The 19,402-nt window shown below is 34.9% G+C and overlaps 1 protein-coding gene across 4 annotated transcripts in view; it reads right to left on the bottom strand.

Annotated features, from left to right (window-relative positions):
* Nucleotides 1-562: 562 nt before the first annotated feature.
* Dgkb (diacylglycerol kinase, beta 90kDa) overlaps nt 563-19,402 on the bottom strand; it is a 543,021-nt gene continuing 524,181 nt past the window's right edge. For 3 of the 4 annotated variants that reach the window (XM_013024002.1, XM_013024003.1, XM_013024004.1), the window contains one exon: nt 1,077-1,184. In XM_013024002.1, coding sequence (XP_012879456.1) covers nt 1,077-1,184 — 108 coding nt within the window. Of the gene's footprint in view, nt 1,185-19,402 lie in introns of all 4 variants that reach the window. The other variant, XM_013024005.1, reaches the window with a different exon arrangement.

Below are 19,402 nucleotides of genomic sequence, written 5' to 3'. Positions count from 1 at the left end.
GTTGTTGCAGGGACCAATTTATACTAGAAGGCACCTGATACAATCATTTACTTTCTTCAAGTGCACTGAACTGATCAATTAAAAGTGATATATACCAATATTTGTAAAGGATCTAATAACCAAAGGGTTGTTAATCCTAACAAATGGTTTACTCACTCAATCTTCTAGTATTTAAATTGTCATAAAATTAATCACATGAATCATAAATTCACTCCACAATGCTGATTTGATTATGCGGTAACTCATTTCTCTCAAACATCTTTCCTCGAATCTTTTGGTGGGAAACACATTAACTAGGTACATGATTTAAAAGACCTATTTGTTTACTGGTACAATTGTGAGTTTTCTTCTGGATTTTCGTACACAAAAGAATAAATCTTGTCCTATTACCATAATTTACTGCCAAATAACATATTTTTATTCAGCTTTTTGAATTAGTAACTAAGCCTAACAAAATTAAAAAACAAAAAAGCTTTTCTGTTTTTCTGTACAAGAAAACCCTATGCTGGCTTATTTTAATTTCTACTCAGAGAATTAAGATGCTGAAGGAAAAGTATTCAGGTATAGTAAGGTATTACAGTCAACTAATTAATAAAAGAAAATCTTTAAAGTTTTAAGTCATAGGTCAATGGTCATTGATACTCTGATTCTAAAAAGAAGTCTAGCAATTGGCACATGTGATCATTGTAGGATTATTGATAAGTACTTATTAATGATTGGAGCCACATTGAGAAACATGATTCCTACGGTATTTCCTTTTTATGTTTCACAGGTTGGGAAGTGAAGATGTAGTAAGATGGGTGGGAGACATAAAAATCTATGGGAATGCATGCAACCAAAATATGCAGTATCACTTCATGTGCACTTCTGCTGACTTCATGCAATGATGCCTATAAAAGTAGAGACAATAAAATTTTTAAGAGCTGGATTTCATATTAGCTCAGTAACAAAATGGTTAAACCAATTCCAAGATTTTGCATGAGCAGGAGACACAAAATGGTTTAAAGAATCCCAGCATAAATGTTCCATGGACCCAATTGTACTCATTGGTTTCCTACAAATGGAGTGCTAGAGAATCATTCTTTGCTTCGGTTTCTTGTTCTTTTAACCAGGGAGCAGAATAACCCGGTTTTTGGAGGAGGGCCCATTAACATTGGAGCTTGGTTCTTGTGTGTTATTTTTATCTAGGAAAAAAGAGAGAGAGAGAAAGAAGTAAAGCAAAGCAATTTACAATGCAATATCTGAGAATCTCTATTAAAGTCAAAAGTTATTTCATAAATTACCAAATATTTCATTAATGCCAGAAGTTCAAAATGAAGTTTCAGAATTTTATTAATGAACATTTTAAAAGGAAATAACATTGTGCATTTAAATAATATTTCCATGCCAAAGGTACTACTAAGAGAAAATAAAGCCTAGCAGAAGCAAAAGTCTAAATATCACATTATCTCTAACCTCATATATAATAGTATCATACTCCAAACTCCATATTCAGGCTATTTGCTTATCCAGTATAATTTATTGCCAATTAGTTATATATTATTTATTGAAAGCAGGAAAAGATGCACCATTACTCATATATACTTAGTATCAAGCAAGTCTTATTTATCTTGCTAATCAGATTGTTTCTCTCTTTCAACACGAACTACACAGCTTAACTTCAAAACAATCATTAAGAATGAAAGTCAAAAGTTAACATGCATGAAAGGTCAGAAATGATGAACTAGCTTTCTAATTCGTTAATTAATTGGTAATAGAATACGATCAAATATTGAAAAGCCTGCTTAAGACTCTTGGAGAGACTGTTATAAAGCTACTCGTTTTGATTTCTTTGATATAAAACTACGAATCACCTTAAATGAGACAACCTTAAAGTAGATTATGTCTGCAATTTTCTCTAATTCAACTCTAAATTAGGGAAGACATTTTATGAATATATGCTATGCTCAAAGCTAATTGAAAGCAATTATGAAAGTGGCATTTTGTCTGTGACTTTAAGATACATTGTAAGATAATAAATGATTCTCATTATGTAATAAAAAGGTCATATCTTGCCTTTGGGCTAGTGTCACTAAGAGTTTTTCAAAAGCAATCAGAGACATTTTCTTTAGTGAACTGCAAGTAATCCAAGAACCATCGCTTATTAAATATCAGTTGTCACCTGCACAGCCTTCGAAACAGAGATGAGTATTTCTTTCAGAAAGAAACACCATCTCATTAAAAGCTGCAAAGAATATATCTCTTAAAGTGCATGCCTGACATTTTCAAGTTAAAATGAATATCCTTCACTTGTCATTCACTAATAGCGATAAAACAAAAAAAAAGTTTGTCACAAGGACAAGATCATTAAAATCAGTAGCTAGGGCTTTTGGGAAAAGGAAATTCACCTCATAGTCTAGAAAGAGAGAAGTATGTAACAAAAAAAACCCCTTGAAATAATGAACAACTTTATTTAAGTCTGTTGGAAACTGATTATACTGGAGATTCCGTGTTCTTCTTTTGACTGTAAAAAATCAATTGTACTTGTAAAGGCCACAAAGCTAAGCCAGGCTCAAATTCTCTGGATAGCCGACTTTACTTCTGACATCTCATGAACTGGGAATTAATAGCCAGACAGTGAAGATGTCCAAATGACCCCATCTATGTAGACTGAAAATGGTCTCTCCCAGATTTTCTATCTTAATTATTCACTATTACGGTACACTAACCCTAAATTGTAAACCACTGGTTTTTAAACTTCTCTCCATTCTTATTTTAAATAGATTCAAATATAGTGGTATTCATTACTCATCCATTTCACAAAGTTTATTCAGCTCCTATTACACTTCAAAAATTATACCAGAAACTGAGAATCAAATAGATAGCACATCCTCTCTTCTCCCCAGAAATGATTGTCCTATAGAAAAGAGAAACTGAAGAAGTATATTCAATACTGTAAGTTGAAATAGGAGGCTGAGCACAAAGGTACACTTTTAAATTCTATAAATGAAAATGAATTGTTTTACACAAAGTATTTTAAATGAGTACTTGGGGAAGCAGCTTTCCTATATTACTTGTACAATAACTTCAGGTTCAAAAAACTAGTGAATAAAATCAGAAGAGTGTTCTGATTTACAGGTGCTGGATTATTTTGGAATGTAGATAGTATTAGGATATTTTGGAAAATGAGATGATTAGTACCAAATAAGATTTTCAAAAGTATTCACCTTTGCTACTCATTTATATGAAATATGAATCAGTTTGTGACAAAGTAAAATATTTCACTCAATTGCTGCATATGAGATTTAGTTTTTTTTTCTTTTTTTGTAGGTATTTGGATTTTATATGATTATGACTATTCTTATGTTGGCCATCTTTTTATTTTTTTGAAGAAATCATTTGTTCTTATTCCTTTGAAAAATAGCACTTTCTGGGCTGGGAAGTTGGCTCAGTGGTAGAGCGCTTGCCTTGCATGCCTGAGGCCCGGGGTTCAATTCCTCAGCAACACATAAGCAAAAAGCAAAAAGCCGGAAGTGGCGCTGTGGCTCAAGTGGTAGAGTGCTAGCCTTTAGCTGAAGAGCTGAGGGACAGCTCTCAGGCACAGAGTTCAGGCCCCATGACCGCCCCCCCCAAAAAAAAAGAAAAATAGCACTTTCGCACTTAGTGATTATTATATAATAGGGACTTTAACTCATATATGGTCTAGTTTCTGGTTCCAAAGTAGTTTAACAATGGCCTGTCCAATTTGCGATTAGTTATAACCTAATTTTGAATGTGTGTATGCTGCTATTGGGGCTTGAATTGAGGCCCAGATAACTGCCTTGGCTTTTTCATTCACAATTGGCACACTTGAGCCATAATGCCAGCTAACTTTTTTGTTGGTCAATTGAAGATAAGTCTCTTGAATATATCTGCCTAAGCTAGCTTCAAACCTTGATCTTGAGATGATCTCAGCTTCCTGAGCAGCTAGGACAACAGGCATAAATCACTGGAGCCTAGTTTAGACATAAACTATTATTTTGAGTGTTTAAACTCTCCTACCATCAACATGCAATATTCCTTTTTAGTCTAAATTTATTTCTGTAGAGACTAAATTCATACCCCTTTTGTCTGTTGCTTATGGAAATGAAAAACAATAGATTATATTTTCCTCATGATCAAGGAGAATATATGAAAGAAACTAAAATACACAACATGTCTAGTATATGTGAAAATTCCTTTGAAACTTTATTGTATGTGAGATAATTGCATGTCTTTCTATACTTGGGTGGAAGTAACTACTCCATTAAGAATGAAGTTAAAATGTCTGCATAAAAGTGAAGGGCATTATTTTAAAATACAAAAGAAATGTTGTCATCATCAGAAAGATGTTCTTCTAAGGACACAGTTCATTTCTTCTAATCACCTACTCTTCTGGAAGGCCTCCATTGCAAAGAAAGATGTTTTTATTGCTATGACTCTCCCTGTTTTTGTTTTCCTATCTCAAATGGATTGGCCATATCTATAACTAGAAAGCTGAAAAAAATTGATAATTGTTCTATACGAACTAAGGATATACATAAAAAACCAGTAACCAATGTGATTTTCCTGTTTCTATTGCATTGTTAAGGTGGAGTAGTGTAATAGTTTTATCTCATAATTTCAATATTATAAATAATACATCCTATGATGATGTGTCAGTTAAAGTATCAATAGTAAAACAACTTTTATTCGGCTTTTATGGTACCAAGTTTCATTCTAAATGCTGTATGCATGTTTACCAGGATGCTAACCATTTCATCCAACTCCTTGAGTCATTCTCAGGAAAAAGCTACTTGCAGGAGGAACTATTACTAAAAAGTGTAGACTTGAAGGATGATTTCATAAATATCACATATTTCATAAAAATTATATAGAGGTTGCATACATTTTTTGTAGGGGGCTATGGTAAACGGCTTTAGGCTTTATGGATTATGGAGTCTCCATTATTCCAATCAACACAGTCATTATAGACTAATGTCAGGCTTGGATTACTAGTAAAATAACTGAGGATAACCACGTTCCCATAAAAATTATTTGTGAAAACTAAAAGTTAAAGTTTACATAACTTTTACACCATGGGATATTACTCTTCTTTGGAGATTTTTCAAGCATCTAAAGAAAGTGAGCTATTGTGATCCTCTTCTAGGACTATCCTAGCCATATACATATGACCATATAAGATGATGCTAAGCAAAATGGTCTCCAAGATATGGAAACAAGAGGTTTTTCTTTGTTGTTGTTGTTTTTAATGCACTGTGTGAAGTTATTTCTTTTTTCTTTCATTTTTCCCCTATTGTAACTGTATTTTATTTTGGTACCCTGTGTCTTGTCTATACATTTATCTGAATTGGGGAAGGGGAGGGGAACAACAAAATGGTGAGACAAAAGACAAAGGGAGAACCAATGTGACAGTGATACTCACAAGACACTATGTTGCAAATGAACTTTACAACCTGGAGGGCAAGGGAATGGGGGAGGAGGGAAAGTGGGAAAAAAATGATGGAGGTGGTAACAATGTTTGACAAGAAATGTACTTATTACCTTATGTATGTAACCTCTCTGTATATCACCTTGACAATAAAATTAAATTAAAAAAAATGAAAACAAAGATAAAGTGAGAAGGATTCTTAACAAAAATACGAATCTAAACAGATTTGGCATTCAGGTTATAATTTGCTGAGCTTCGATGTAATTAAGTAAATTATTGAGTATTAAGTCTACAGAGCCATGAGTAATAAAACAATAGAAATTTTATTTTTAAAATCACGCTTTATTGGAACAACAGGTGAAAGATGAATGTATGTGGAGATAATTTCTGTGGTATATATTTTACTCTAGTGCTACCATTAGAATTTATTCAGTAAAAGAATCTGGATTGGAATACATAAAAACAGTCCCCAATGGGGCTGGGAAGGTGGCTCAGTGGTAGAGCACTTGCCTTGCATGCTCGAGGCCCTGGGTTCGATTCCTCAGCACCACATAAGCAAAAAGAAAAAAAGCCGGAAGTGGCGCTGTGGCTCAAGTGGTAGAGCACTAGCCTTCAGCTGGAGAACTGAGGGACAGCACCCAGGCCCAGAGTTTAGGCCCCATGACTGACAAAAAAAAAAAAAAGTCCCCAATTTTAGTGATGTAGTAACTGATCAAATTTGGCTTCAGTGGATGATCTCTTTAACTGATTTTCCTTCCACTGAATTTGAGTGAGCTGAATAATACCATGGTTCCTACAAACTACCACATCAGGTAGCATTTTCCCTAATAAAGATTCTTCCCATGTCTAGCTAAATTTTTCTCCCTGCTTCATCTCTTCAAGAATTTGTCATCACAGGCTTTTCTTTTGGCTTCCTTAAGAATAGGGTTTTCAGGACAAAAAAGAAATACTATAAAAAATGTCTGTGGGAAAAAAATTAATTTAGTAGTTATCTAGAACACTCAGAGTTACCTAGCATGAGTCTAGAATGAGACTATATCCTTCCACAATGCCTGCAGCTCAGCCATATGACATGAGGGATAAAGTACATGCTAGATTTTTCAGTTCCATAACTGCCAAAGAAAACCCAAAGCAATAGAATTTATCAATTTTCTAAAGTAACTTCCCAGGTTTTTATGATTCTAGCCATCATTTTCTGGATTGGCAGTAATTTCTCAATTTAATGTTAAAGTCTGATTCAATATCAAATCAGAAAAATTATTGTGAAAATTTAAAATGAAATCTTTAAAAATTTTATATTGAGAAGTGTCTTTGCTGAAGAAATTCACAGGAATTTTAACTATGTGTAGAAAAGGAGTGATGTGTTATTTGGCCTTGTTATGAGAAAAATAGCTCTACCTGGACTAAAAATCTCTTTTAAGATATAAAGTTTGTCCTTTTTTAAAAAATTTTATTCCAAAATATTTTTATGGCTCTGTGTCAGTTTCCAGGGAAGGTCAAAGATGTTTTAAAAGTGTGTTTTTAATCATTATTATTGTGATGATTATTATGATTATGATTATGGTTATTATGATGTTTCTATATTGTAGGCACAATTTAACTCCAGTTATTATTTATATTGTTGTGGGGCATTTTCAAATCTTTGGTCATACGAAAAAACAAAAGAACAGAATAACAGAAAAAAATAGAACAATTTCCTCCCTGACTGTAACTGAATTATATTCAAATTGGAGGATTTCTTTTTTACTGAGTTGTATTTCATGTAGAATTTCTACATGATCATTTTCTTCTAACACAAGGGTCAAGGACATGTACTTGGAGCATGAGGCATGGGTTTGGTCCCTCCCTTGGTCATTGCCACTGGGCAGCTATAAGAGCCAAAGGAGTCTGTTAATCCTCAGTTTCTATTTTCTACAAGAATGCAAAAAATTTGCTGCAAGCACCAATCAATGTAATGATTATAATCCATATACTTGAGGCTGAGAAGGTGGCTCAGTGGTAGAGTGCTTGCCTTGCATGCATGAGGCCCTGGGTTCGATTCCTCAGCACCATGTAAGAGAAAAGCCAGAAGTGGTGCTGTAGCTCAAGTCGTAGAGTGCTAGCCTTGAGCTGAAGGGCTGAGGGACAGCACCCAGGCCCAGAGTTCAGGCCCCACGACCAGACCCAAAAACAAAATCGATATACTTTTTTTGTTGTTGTTGGTCATGGGGCTTGAACTCTGGGCCTGGATGCTGTCCCTTAGCTCTTCAGCTCAAGGCAAGCACTTTACCACTTGAACCACAGCACCACTTCCGGTTTTCTGAGCGGTTGATTGGAGAGGAGGTAAGAGTTTCACTGACTTTGACTTTCGTGCCCTGGCTGGCTTTGAATCGCAATCCTTTGATCTCATCCTTCTGAGTAGCTAGGATTACAGGCGTGAGCCACTGGAGCCTGGCTATAATTCATATTATGTAATTTTTAATGTAATGGTGCATAGTTTAGTGAAAAACACCTTACTAGTGGTTCTTTAGATAGTAAAGCTTTCTGCTAACCTGGGTAGCATTCGGAAATTGCATTATTATTCATTTTCCCATTGAAGTACCCAAAGTGGAAAAAAAATGGTGCATTTACTGGACATAAGAAAATATTTTTTTCTTTTAACCAAATTCTATTTCTAGACTAAGCCTCATATCCTGGTCTATGTGAAGGATTGTAGCAATGATCTGAAAGAATGTCTCCTCAACATGAAAGTATTTTATGGTAATTCAATTGAATGTTCAATTTTGGCATTCTATCTGTAAACATTTCCACTGCATGGTGTAATGAGAATTGGCATTCTCTACAAGGTGTCTAGGACATAGAGTAGGAAAGGTGATTTAGTCAGACTACTACCAAAGGAGAGAAGATAATACTCGATTGTTTCCCACTGTTTCAAGGAATTCATCCAACAGCTCAAGAAAATCCAGAAGTCGGCATCATCCTTGGTGCTATCTTTTCCTTACTTCCCTTAACCAGTCTACTAACAAATCTGCTGGATTTTGCCATTCCAATACTTTATCTTGAGTATTTTTTTCTCTTACCACCACACTCTAAAGCATGAACAATTACTGTTGTTCTCAACTACTCACTGCCAGTCCCTTTCTCACTTAAAATGATCTTGTTATCTCGTAAAACATCCCAATTTTGAACAAGTTTACACTCCCACCAACAATGTAGTAAGATTCCCTTCTGTCCACATCCCCTCCAGCATCTGTTGTTATTTTTGCCATTCTAACTGGGATGAGGTGGTATCTCAATGTTGTTTTGATTTGCATTTCTTTTATGGCTAGAGAGGTTGAGCATTTTTTCCTGTGTCTATTGGCCATCCTTCTTTCCTATTCAGAGAAGTTTCTATGTAAGTCTTTAGCCCACTTATTTATTGGGCAGTTGTTTCTTTGAGGATTTGTTGTTGGGGGATTTAATTTTTTGAGTTCCAGGTATATTTTAGATATGAGACCCTTGTCCCTTGTATAACCCCTGCTTTCACTGTATTTGACCTTGGTATAATTTGGTGGAGGTGGGGGTAGGGGAGGTGGAGGTGGGGGGAGATGGGAGGAGATGGGAAGGGGAAACAAAGGAGAAGGCATCAATGCTTGATAAGAAATGTAAAAAAAAAAAAAGAACAAAGAAAAGAAAAGCAATGTACTCATTACCTTGCTCATGTAACTATAAATCCTCTGTACAACATTTTTACAATAAAAACATACAAAAATAACAAAAAAATCCCAATTTTAATGCTTAAATCTTCCTTTAGTTCTACAGGACTCTGAACCCAAACCTCAATGTTCTTCCTGAAGATTCCAAAGTCCTCCTGCCCTGATTTCTATTTAATTGCTCACTCCAAAACCTCACATTTCCCTTCCTCTGATACAAATCTATGTCTTTTTCAGATCATGTATGACACCTTCCTTTTCATAATGTAACTGATTCTTTCCATAAGGCACTCTTCCTTCCGTTCGGGTTTGGTTATTTTATCTTTATCTTTTACTTTTCATTCCATTTTGAGACTCTGCAAAAGGATGATATAATGTAATGTGAAAACTTTGAATTTTTAAGTAACCTTCAGTGAAATGTATACAACTGTTCTGAGTATTTAAGGAGATGGAAACACCAAATTGTGAAATTCCATTCAGTTCATTTTCATTGTGAGTATTTAAGTAGATATTTTTATTTGAGATGGGTATGATCCTTATCTCATGAAGCCCGGGACTCCTTGTTTCTTGTGGATAAGAAAGTTATCTTTTAAAAACTTGTAGCAGTACAGAATTGTCCCCTGGTAGTAACAAGCTTAGAATAGATTTGCCTTGTCTTCTAATTTGAACACATACAAAGAAAATGAAGAGTGTGAGAAAGGATGGACAAAGATAAATTCAAAAAAGAAGGCAGGTTTAAGTTTGGGAGCATTTAGTTTGTATCCACCAGAAGCTGATTTCTAACTGTGGAAAGAAATCAAGCCTGTGCATTCATCTGAGTATGTCCATTAACTAGAGGACTATACCTAACCTTACCCATTCTAGAGGAATTGGTAATTCAATTTTGAACTAGATTTGGTCCTCTTGATGATCTAAAGCTTAAAATTCTGTAAGGGAGTTGTAATTTCATCCCCTTAATACTTACAGTCTTGGAATATACCTACATTAGATACAATAGTCTTAAATATGTAAGGGAAAATAATTAAATGAGAACTAAATCCAATATGGGATATTTTGTGAATTTGTCTAATTGCATTCAGATGAATGTGAGAGACTGCATCTTGCCTCCAGAATCAAATCACTTTTTAAAAATGGAATTACCTATTTTTGAAATGAAGAACAAAAGAACAATGTAGACTTGTTCATAATATTTAAACTGAATGTACTAAAAAAACTATAGAAAAGTTAGTCTAATTATGAACACAACAGTTGGCATTACTTTAAATATAGTGGAGCAAAGAAAAAAATCTTTAAATTGTTTTTTGTGCAATCAAATGTTATCAGTTTGGCATTAATTAAGCAGTAATAATGTACTTCAGTACATTTCCTAAGCAGTGTGATCCATTTCTCCTTCATGCAGGTCGATTTGTTCACATTACAGTGTCATCATAATTTTAAAACATACTGAGAAAATGACAGAGCTGTAAAATTAAAATAAATGATTAATGGTATTTTTTTACATGTTTTGTGCTAATAGGTGTTACAGAACCTTTAAATTAATAGAGCTGTCAAGCTCATGGGTGCTACAAATCCTGCAATGATCCAAAATGAAAATTATATATTCCAAAGACACCTAAAGATGACACCTTGGAAAATTTTAAATTTTAATTAGTAGGTGCAACTGTTTTGTTCTCTTGTAACCACTGCAAATTAATTGGAAATTAGTTACAACCAATTCTCCCTCCCCATTTTTTAACAACCTGAAGTGAATAGATTGGTGCTTTATACCATACTATTCTTGTTTGGGAACCTGAAAGCACACATGCAGTAAATTGCATTGTCAATTTCAAAAAAAAAAACTACAACAAAAACAACAACTGTTGTGAAATTAGGAAAAATTATGCACAGATAAACAGAACTAATTAATGAGTAAGTAACATGGGAGCACATAAAATAATACGCAACTAAACGCTAACTTGTCAGACTCTGAACAAAATGACGATTTAGAAATGTAAATTTATGTGAAAGCACTTACAAGTAAGACTAAGGTAAATGGATGCTGTCACTTCAAAAAATTTCTTTTTTTTATTGTGAAAATACTGTACAGAGGGGTTACAATTACTTCAAAAAATTTCTTAAACTACTTGGGGGCATTACTACCATTCACACCTAAAAACATATGAGAACACAAGAACAGCACTCTTGTTTATTCAAGTGTACTTCAAGATGGTATACGATAGTTAACTAATATTTTATTATTACATCAATGATAATTGTGGTTCATGAAATAACAAATTGTGGCATGCCCTCTTTAAGTTATCAGCATTCTGTCTTGGAATATTCAGCCCAATACTATTTTTTTGGCATACCAAAAATATTCACCATGTGCACCTACTTGCTAAGCATTTCCATGGGTAATCTGTGGGGTACTCTTCTTCTTTCATAACTAAAAATACATGTGTTTCCTTGTTGGATTTTTTCCCCTCTTTTTCTAAAGTAAGTCATTAGAGCAGCTTTAAGATGTTTTAAAAATAGTTTGTCTACCAAGTCAGCAAGTGTTACATTACAATAGCTAACTAAGGTTTAATAAGAAAGCAATATTCTTAGCAAATTTTCAAAGCAAGAAGTCAAACAGATGCACTAAACATTAATACTATTTCATCAGCTTGCTTGGGATAATAAAGTTAGGTAAATAAATTTGCAGGTATCTTTCACAGCACTATTCCTTTCTGGATAAATTTAATCACACATTTTCTTTTTAGATAGTTATTTAAGATTTGATACAGTGAAATGCTATCCTTTGCAAATATTTTTATCTATAAAATATAATAAATGATAAAAGTCACAGCTCTATTTTCTGTAAATCTTGAAACAATGTGAAATGTTGTATCATCATAAAATCTCACGTGACTACGTTTTTTCTGCATAATTCTGGGTTACATAGAAGTTAGTCAAAATTATAAAATGAAAAAATTCAGATGTGTTATTAAATTTAACAGTACATAGTATACACTCTAAAATAACTAATGCCTTCTTTGTATTATTAAATGTGACCTGTCATGCTTTTTTTTTTAAACAACCTTTCAGTACTCCTTTGTGGTTTGCAGTAATTGGTTTTAGGAATAAGGAAACAGTTTTGAGAAGATAAAATAATTCTCTGAAATCAGTGGACACTGATACAACAGAACCTAAGATTTTGGTCTTTATCCCTCCTTTATGTTTTCTGTGAATTGTATATACTTACTTGACCTAATTATCTTCCTAAGTAGTTTCTTTCCTTCCTTTCTTATAGAAATTCCATAAAACATTACTTTCAAGGAGTGAAGATTATTTTTAACTTCTGACTACATTTAATTTCTGCTAAAGTGCAAGAAGAGTTGACTATTTCAGTTGCAGAAGCCAGCTTGTTCAAACTGATGTTTAAAATAGTAAAACCTAGAATGAGTTTTAAATAAAAAGCTGACAAATAAGAGTTTTAACAAAATGGTTGAGATTTTATAAAAGAGAGCCATAATGGATATTGTTTGTTTTTAGTTAAGCCCCAAGGTCAGTTAAAATAGGTAGGAAGTATAGGGTCCCACCTTGCATAGAACAGAAATAAGGCAAATTCTAGTTTTTTTCTGTTTCTCAATTTATGCCATTGCCCTACAAGACTTTCTCCCATCTACTGGTTACAAGTGATAGTAAATTCTTGGCAGAAATGGTACAGTCTTCATACTGACCTTAGGAATGATTATTATAGCTTTAATAATCTAAAGAAATATTAATTGGGTGCTGGTGCCTCACACCTGCAATCCTAGCTACTCTGGAGGCTGAGATTTGAGGATCATGGTTTGAGGCTAACCCTAGAGATTCTTTCCTCAAATTAACCAGAAAAACAAACAAACAAAAAAAAACAATAAAAGCAGCTGGAAGCAGAGCTGTGGCTCAAGTGATAAAGCGCTAGTCCTGAGCAAAATATCTCAGGGGCAATGTGTAGGTCCCAGGACTGGCAGGGAAAAAAATTAACAAAGGAAGTATAAACACATAAAGTATGGCAAAACCAGTGAAAAAGATCACTAGATCATTATATTTTCTAATATAATATTACTTGAAGTGTTATTTTAAGTAATATTCCCGAGTGGAGTTTTATGATACTCATTTTGAATGGACTCTTGAAAAGTTGTCAAAAACACTGCCCTCTTAAAATGGCATATTTTGCTGCTGAGGCATCCCTGCCCTCTGTGGAGGCGGTTGAAGGTTGGATCTGCTAGAGAAAACCAATGTGCACAGGAATCTTCTTGGCTTGGAAGCTGGTTCTGCACCCAGGGTCCTTTCCTCATCACTGAACTTCACACAGCATCTGAAGCATGGTATTTCCTCCTCTGAACTGTTTTTTATCCTTAGGCAAACAAGCTTAATAAACTGATGACAAATTTAGAAGTTGAAAAACAGGTTAGAAGGAGTGTCTATCATATAACTCTCTACTTCTTGACCTTGGACATCACCTAACATTACATCCGTAGCCTAAAAGTTCCAACCATCTTAATATGCTCCTGCTTGTGAAACAATCTAAAAAACAAAATCCCATGTGGCCATCTACACCATTATTGAGATAGACAAATATCCCAAACCTTAATTTAAACATTGTAGGTAGCTAAAAGAGTTGCACAAGTTGCTCGGATATTTTATTTCAGATAGACATCTCAAATTGTCTACAGGTAAGAGACCGAGGTAGGAAAAAAAGTTACATGAAGTTTTTGCAAAATGAATCAGATTTTAACATTCAAGTTTTAGGGCACTGACTATCATTTTTGTAAGAGCTAAGAAGTGGGAGATACATTGTAAAATCTCAAGTGAACAGATGAACACATGCTGGGGAAGCAAATCTCAAAAGAGCTGAACAATAGTCTCTAAGGGATGAGGGCTGTAGTAACACTGTCAGTAAGAAGGGAGTAACCATACTCCATTCTCTCTTTTCCATAGAAAGCATACAAAGTGTGTACAGAATACAGAGCACCCATCAAAAATATTGGAAAGTAGCCATGTGCTGGTGGCTCATGCCTGCCATCCAAGCTACTCAGGAGGCTAAGACCTGAGGATCATTGTTTGAAGCCAGCTTGAGCCATTTGTGGATCTGTGTCTGTGGCTCAAGTGGTAGAGCACTAGCCCTGAGCATAAATACACACACACACACACACACACACATACACACACCATTAAAAATAGCTGTAATAAGTAGAGTAGAGAAGAAATTAGGAATATGAGGTACTACTGAATTATTGAATAGTTTCATATTTGCTTGTTCTTTCTTGTATCTCTGAGCTTGGATTTAAAGGTAGCTCTTTTATTTATACTGGAGATGCCTATCAGCTATGGCAGAAAATTACAAGAAAAACTTGATGTCTCTGGCTTATGGAATAAGAAAGGAAATCCAACCAAAGAAGGAAGGGGAAATTAGAAGTTTTGTATTTCCACCTTGATCTCTCCTCTTATCCCAGCGTCTTGGCAAAGCCAAAGGAATAGTGGGACCTAAAACATTAATGGGGGAGAAATCTGTCAGAACACAAAGCTTCCTAAAACATGGAGGAGAGCCCTGCTACTTTTTCTCTCCTTCCTACCTTGCTACATTGTGTTGGACCAAGATGCTATTTTGGGAAATGCATGGCTGAGCAGGGAAATTAAAGCCCTGTATTTCAATTTAGATGAAAAATGTAAGGGCTCTAGGATGTAGAAATGTCAAAAAGATCATGGGGATGAGGGACCTTGAGCAGTTATTTCATAATGTTGTTTAGGATTTCCTTAGTTTACCCTTGAGCTTGAGTAAGTATGAGTTTCATTTTAAAAGGCATAATCATGATTTTGAGAACTGAATTAGAGAATGGTTGATCACAAGGTCTCCAGATAAGCCTATGGACCTTTTACATGTCAAAAAACCCAGAATAATATTACAAAGATTTTGATAACTGAGCTAAGGAAATGAAGGTGTGATTCTACATCCAGCCTTGATTGAAAAAGGCTGAGAGAGGGAGGCCTTTAGTTCAAGCCTCAGTACTGGCAGAAAAACAATGGAAATTGAGCTAGGGCAGGAAGTACAGCTCACAGAAGACAGATAGTATTTATGACTTACACCAAATCAAGCCAGTTACCTGACAAAATGAATCTGCAATACCAAGTCAATATTTCTCATAGGTATTAAACAGCTGCCAAGGTCTTGTAGCCTGATATTCAAACTATTCAGGATATAACTTAAAATTTCTCAACATTAAAAAAAGAAATCTTGAAAAATAATCTCATAAATTCTCATGGGGAAAAAATAACCAACAAGGCAAAACCTGAGATAATATAAAAAATGAAAATGAAATGAACAAATATGGATTAAGTTCCCATCATAACCATGTTCTAAGAAATAATGGCAAACACCCTTGAATTGAAGAGACTGTCATGTAAGTAGAGGATGTTGAAATAGGAATCAATTGAACATTTACAAAAACTCAATCAACAAAAAAATTAAGTATGTGGACTCTAGAAGAGAATGGAAAAAATCAGTGAACTTGAATATGATAAATCATTTTTATCAATCAAAATAATAGGGAGAATAAAGGGGAAAGAAAAAGTGAACAAAAAATCTATGACAAAAACATAAATAATGTATGAGGTATCTAGTATGTATGTGTGTGTACATATATATATATATATATATAATTAAAGATTTAGAATAAGAAAAAGAGTTCTCTATAAGGCAATATCCGAAGCAATAATGTAATGGCTGAAAACGTCCTGATTTAGCAAAACATAAATCTACAGATTTGTAAAACTCTATGATACTAAAACAGGATAAGCTCAAAGAAATCCATGCTGACACTTATCAACCTCAAATTGCTGGCTACTAAAGACAAAGAAAAAGATCTTGAAAACAGCTGTGAAACTGCCACATCACATGTTGGAAACACTGATTCAAATGACTGGATTTCTCATCAGAAACCATAGCATGTCAATGACCCTGTGCCAAGCATGAAGAGGAATAAAAGAGGAATCTTAAAATGCTTCCAGTTAAGCCACATGGCTGGATATGCACATGTGAACTGAGGAACCAGTTCTAGATTGCAAGGCCAGTAAGACATCACCAGAGTCTCAGGAGCACAGAGGACCCTGTGGATATTTCAGACAGATGGGGAGTAAAAATGGCTTTTTGAGGAAATGGCTTTTAATCTTGGAACTAAAAGAGAAATTTTTAATTTTTTAAAGCAGGTATGTATTTATATATTTTCTTAATGTAGAAACATTTTGAAGTAACATATATGTATGTATACTGACAAGATAGAATAAATAAATTCACACAATCTGAGTAAAAGGGAAGATGAAGTGGAATTTTCTGAGAATAATAAAGCATAGGTAAGATTAGATGAAAGAAATACAAAACAAATGCTTTGGAGACCTGCTGGAAAAAACACTGGTTTCTCGGGGAAGAGAGAATGGATCTGTTTCTAAAACACAAAACAAAGATTGAGAATTTTAGGTGCAGCATAGAGGGAAGTGGTATCAGGTAGAATCCTCTGGGACTTGGTCCTAGTGGAGCATGTCAGGCTGGTGCCATTTGTGAGAGTAACACTGCATGTCAGGACCAGGATTCTGAATTGTGTTATAGGAGATGAAGCATTACACCTGCAGGTGAAGAGGGTATGCTCATCCTAATGGTGCTGTTCTCTAATAATTCTGGCAGCAAGATGATGGGCTGACTTTGGCTACTCCAAAATGTGTAACATGCCAGATCAAATAACGATGAAATGTATAAATGAGTGGGTAAATGACTGAATTCTTTTTATAAATGCCAGACTTCAATTCATCTCTAACATTAGAGATACATTAAGTCTGAGTGACTAAGTATGGCAACAAAGCCATTTCAGGGAGCCCAATATCCTGCTTCTACCACTTTGTAACTTTGGCAAAGTTACTTGACTTCTCTGGCCAGCTTTTTTTTTTTTAACTTTTTAATGTATGATATCTAGAGTCTAATGATTCTTTTTTTTTTTTACTTTTTAAGGTTTTGTGTGTTTACAAATATAATGAATGGGAACACATTGAAAAGATACCTTTAATAAATATTTACTTAATAAATATTAGGTATTATTATCTTGATTTCTGCCAACATGTTCAAGCATTTCAAGTGTCCTTTATCCATTGTCCTTTATCTACTTTACATTCAATTGCTAAATATGGAAAAGCTTAAATTAGAGAATATTTCATACTAAATCTTTTTTTTTTTTTCTGTCGGTTGTGGGGCATGAACTCTGGGCCTGAGCGCTGTCCCTCAGCTCTTCAGCTCAAGGCTAGCACTCTACCACCTGAGCCACAGTGCCACTTCTGGCTTTCTGATGGTTTATCAGAGATAAGAGTTTCACAGAGTTTCCTGCACGGGCTGGCTTTGAACCATGATCCTCATATCTCAGCCCCCTGAGTAGCTGGGATTACAGGCATGAGCCACCAGCGCCCTGCTCATACTAAATCTTAATAGCCTAAGATGGAGTGATTAAAAATTAAATAACACTTTGAAATGATTTAGTTGTTGTTGTTGGTCATGGGGCCTGAATTCTGGGCCTGGATGTTGTCCCTTGGCTCTTAAGCTCAAGGCTAGTGCTCTACCACTTGAGCCACAGCGCCACTTCCAACTTTTTCTGCTTTATGTGGTGCTGAGGAATTGAACCCAGGGCTTCATGCATGAAAGGCAAGCACTTTACCACTGAACCACCTTCCAGCCCCTGAAATTATATATATATATAAACATATATATGGGCAAGTACTCTGCCACTTGAACTATATCCTCAGTCCTTTTGCATTTAGTTTGATTTTTCAAATAGGGTTTAAAAATTTTGCCAGACCAGCCTTCAACCATGATCTTTCTACCCTTGACTTCAGAGTAGTTGAACTTACAGACATACATATGATATTCAACAAAAATTATAGTTTTAAAAATAATTGAAACACAAAATCTACAAAATTTAATAGGTCCCACTTTTCCTTGTATGAGAAGAATTTGCATATTAAAGTTGTGGTAGAATTTCTGAAAACAAGAATAATGAATAGAAGGAGAAAATATGACAAAGTACCTTTTATGAATGTATGGAAATGTCATCATGAGAGCCTCTTTAATGATTGATATATGCTCACAATATACAAAAAGTAGATAAAATTCAGTATCAGTAAAGGCTAGGGAAAAATAAACAGATGCATTCTTACTGGTGGAGGATGTAAGCAGTGGTTTACCTCCTTTACTCTGTGTCCTAATAAAGTGGATGTGAGTATCAGCAAGGAAAATGTCATTCAAGTGGTACAGTGGAAATGGGGGCAAGCAGGAGGCCTGGCCCCGTAGATGACAGAGGGTTTGCCCCAAGAACACCAGGGATCAATTACCAATACTTGGGTAGCAAGACTACTAGGCTTGGAAGGGATTGGTAGGGCTTTAGGGTCTGTTGAAGGTATTGAACACTGAGTAAGCAAGCTCAGGGTCTAAAGGTATTATGGCAAGAAAGGAGTTTAACAAGGGAAATAATATGCCTGATTTAATGCTTTACTGAAGGAAGTTACCTTGCCTTAATTATCACCATGATGATGAGTCTGCATATTTTGCCTGTAGTCGTCTCACTATTTAGCTTACGAAAAGTTCATGACTTCTTTCCTATGTTCGTGGAAGGAATTTTCCAGAGTTCTTTCTACTTCTCCCCCCCACCGCCCCCCCACACCAGTACTGAGACTTGAACTCAGGGCCTTACGTTCTTGTTTGTCTGTTTTGCTCAAAGCTGATGTTTTACCACTTGAGCCACACCTCCACTTCTGGCTTTTTGGTGGTTAATTAGAGATAAGACTCTCATGGACTTTCCTACTGGGTCTGGCTTCAAACCATTCTCCTCATATCTCAACTTTTGATTAGATAGGAGTACTGGTGTGAGCCACCAATACCCAGCTATTCCTCCCCCACTTAAAAGTAGACAAAAGTACCAGTGATTTGTACTTTAGCATAATTGGCATTACTTTTCATCAATATTTCACAGGTAATAACTAATACATAGGTAGTAATATTTCAAAGAAGTTACAGAACACAACCTATAGAATGTCAAATAAATATGTAATTGACAATGCAAAAGGAAGTAGCCCTCAGAAGTTTAGTTGTACAGAATGATTAGATCTTTGGAGGTTGTGGAAGTATATCTTCCCTGATACATTCAAATTCTCTGCTTTGAGAATATAATGAATAAAGATAACTCGAAATAACGTTTCCATGTATTTATATATAAAAATATGTGAATGAATTGCTAGCCAAACTACATTATGTTCAGTGAAGGAAGAT

Source organism: Dipodomys ordii, unplaced genomic scaffold, assembly GCF_000151885.1.
Source record: "Dipodomys ordii isolate 6190 unplaced genomic scaffold, Dord_2.0 Scaffold72, whole genome shotgun sequence".
Classification (NCBI taxonomy): Eukaryota; Metazoa; Chordata; class Mammalia; order Rodentia; family Heteromyidae; genus Dipodomys; species Dipodomys ordii.
This window is presented reverse-complemented; position numbering and strand designations above follow the sequence as displayed.